This window comes from Trichinella spiralis (assembly GCF_000181795.1).
Source record: "Trichinella spiralis strain ISS 195 chromosome Unknown Scfld3, whole genome shotgun sequence".
NCBI classification, from domain to species: Eukaryota; Metazoa; Nematoda; class Enoplea; order Trichinellida; family Trichinellidae; genus Trichinella; species Trichinella spiralis.
The window spans coordinates 54,508-57,075 of record NW_003526942.1 but is presented as its reverse complement, the minus strand read 5'-3'; the positions used below and the strand labels follow the sequence as shown (position 1 = coordinate 57,075).

General features: G+C 32.7%; 1 protein-coding gene across 1 annotated transcript; it reads right to left on the bottom strand.

Annotated features, from left to right (window-relative positions):
- Positions 1-570: 570 nt before the first annotated feature.
- Positions 571-1,877, bottom strand: Tsp_12167 (hypothetical protein). The gene is made up of 3 exons (XM_003378717.1): positions 1,809-1,877; positions 1,310-1,386; positions 571-670 (listed from the first exon to the last, which is right to left on the bottom strand). Exons 1-3 carry the CDS (start codon positions 1,875-1,877, stop codon positions 571-573), a joined length of 246 nt encoding a protein of 81 aa, XP_003378765.1.
- Positions 1,878-2,568: the final 691 nt, after the last annotated feature.

Sequence of the window (2,568 nt, the reverse complement as noted above, 5' to 3'; positions counted from 1 at the left end):
AAAAATGCTGTTGGACGTTCATATTATTTCATATAAAATACAGTCGAAACTTGGTTAAGTGCACAATTGAATAAGTGCATAAGATTTTGGCCGAAAAAAATTTCCCTGTACTTAATTTAAACGATAAAAATAATGAATAAGTGCATGGAAATTCTTGCCAAATTCCATGCTCACTTATAACCAAGTTCAAATGTAATTTGAAATACAACATCAAACAGATCAGCTACATCATAAGCGCTGCTTTTGATGCGGAATATTTAAATATTTCGTTATCATTAAAATATACATTGAAAGGTTGCAAATGCAAATGAAAACAGATGGCAACTTAAGTGTTCACCAACGCACTAGTCGGTTTCGTTCAGAAGTTGAAATAGAAAGTTTACAATTTACATCAAATATGTAAATAAATTTGTTTTTTGATTTGTAAATAATACTGCAGATTTTTAATTTTTTATTTAAATAAAATATACGAAGGTTGAAAGGTTTAAAGTAAAATTCTTTGATTGCTAGCAAGATAGATTTTGAGAGAACAGTCAGACGGAAAGTAGAAAAGTATTTAATGCTAACAAATTAGCTGTTGCCATGCCTAATTTTAGCTGACACTGCAGCTGTGGACAATTCATCACTTGTTGATTTTTCCATTGTATTGCAATCGTCTTTAGCTACACATCTGAACATTTTCTAACAAACGAAAAAGCATCTAATGCATAAATCTCACATAATTACTAGCTCAAACGTAATTTATCTGACAAGCATAGCAACTGCTGGGGTTGACATTTATTTCGAACACTATTTATCCACTCGGCGTGATAAAAGTAAAGCACTTTAATGATGCTAACAGAAGAAAAGCAGTAAATGGAACCGACCAGAATAGCTATTTTTTCATAAGTTTGCTTTTTATCATCTTATTTGTTTCGCACCATTTAATGTTGCGCTGCGTCTATATGAACAGCACCTCCCTTTTTTATATCAATCAAAAAATTCAGTTTTTTTCTATAAAAATTAAATATGCGATATCATAAAGTTAAGAAAAATTATCAGCCATGCTACCATGAATACATAAAATAAAAACAGTGAAACCTTGAATTAGAAAACTTACCATTGATAGAAATCAAATATTTAACAAATGGAACTTCTTAGAGCGACAACCATACATTTAAATGTGAAAAAGCAGGCGAAGTTCCCTTTGAGAAATCAGTTCTACACATTATTAAATTGTATGAAAAACCTTGAAATTATGCTTTAAACATTGTTTACTTAGTTTCTTTACAGTTTTTGACCCACCATGTGTGCCCTCATAATGATTTACCTAATCTGGACATTCACAATCACTTTTTCCATTTTTTCAACGAAGGCTTTTCTGAGACAGGCTACCAGCATGTATAACTGTAAAATGTTCATTTAATAATAGAATGAAAAAAAGGAAAAGAAATTTTATTGATTTTGAACCTTTGAACACATAAAGTTACAAAAGAATACCATAAATCTTTTTTCATTGAATTTGTTTATTTTACAATGATATTGTTCTGTAATGTTTACTTCATAAGACTTAATTGTAAATTGTAGACTTAATGTAAAAGTTTTAAAAGAAAAATAATACAACCTGTCATTCATATTTTTTGAAAATTTTCCAATGTCAACGGAACCTGCTGATCAGAACTTGAAGGCAGGGGGACGGTAGTCAACAGTAGGAAGTGAGTTGATCCGTTATTTGAGCGTCGGGACGGTGACAAACGTCTTGTGTGTGTGTGTGTGTGCTTTTCACCGATTTAATTGTGAGTAATTTTTTCACGTCATAATTATCTTACTTTGCTTGCACTTTTGTTGAATAAACGCCATTTCACTTCTTGTAAAAACTTGTAATAATACATGTACATGATAAATTCGTCACGTTCAGAAGCGAACGTGAATCAGATAGCGGTTAGATGACCATTATAGATCTGACCTGCCGCTGAATTAAACTCGTGAATAGTCCACCAGCTCGCAGGCGACAACGTTTTTCTCGCCAACAACATTTATCTTTGCTTTTGTTTATTTATTCTGAGTGATAGTGTGCTTTGGATTTGTAAGATTCTGATTTTGCTTGTTATTTGCAATTGTGATTTTTTACTTGAAATTTGATTAATTGTTGAGGAAATTCAAGGAAATTAGTTCAAAAATTGCATAAAATTAGTTTTATTTGTTGACGAAATGATGTTGATATTTCAATAAGACGTATGAGATTATAGCTTTTGACGTCTAATCGTCTATGTTCCAAATTTTCCGCACAAAGGAATGGAGCAATTGTTCAAGTACGTTACAGGTAAAGATTACTGAAGAGGAAATACAGTCGTTATAGGGTTCGTGTTATGGTGGGTGATTTAATCATAACTAGCTAGGCATCCAACATACGTAATTCTTGGCTGCGAGAGACCACGGTCAAGAATACGGGGAAGCAAATGGTTCGCCTCATAGGAATCAAAATGCCAAGAATTGGGATGGATACATGGAAGGAACGACCCCTGTCGGTCTCCTCCTCTCTTAAAAAGGAGATCAGGTAGCAATCAGGTAAACGATAATGCGTGAGAG

What these genes read in the sequence shown, in the direction of transcription:
- Tsp_12167 (XM_003378717.1), bottom strand. Translation starts at nt 1,877, where the DNA reads ATGTACATGTATTATTACAAGTTTTTACAAGAAGTGAAATGGCGTTTA. An exon ending in TCAACAAAAGTGCAAGCAAA is followed by an intron (nt 1,387 to 1,808) that starts GTAAGATAATTA and finishes AACATTTTACAG; the next exon opens with TTATACATGCTGGTAGCCTG. An exon ending in ATTGTGAATGTCCAGATTAG is followed by an intron (nt 671 to 1,309) that starts GTAAATCATTAT and finishes GAAAATGTTCAG; the next exon opens with ATGTGTAGCTAAAGACGATT.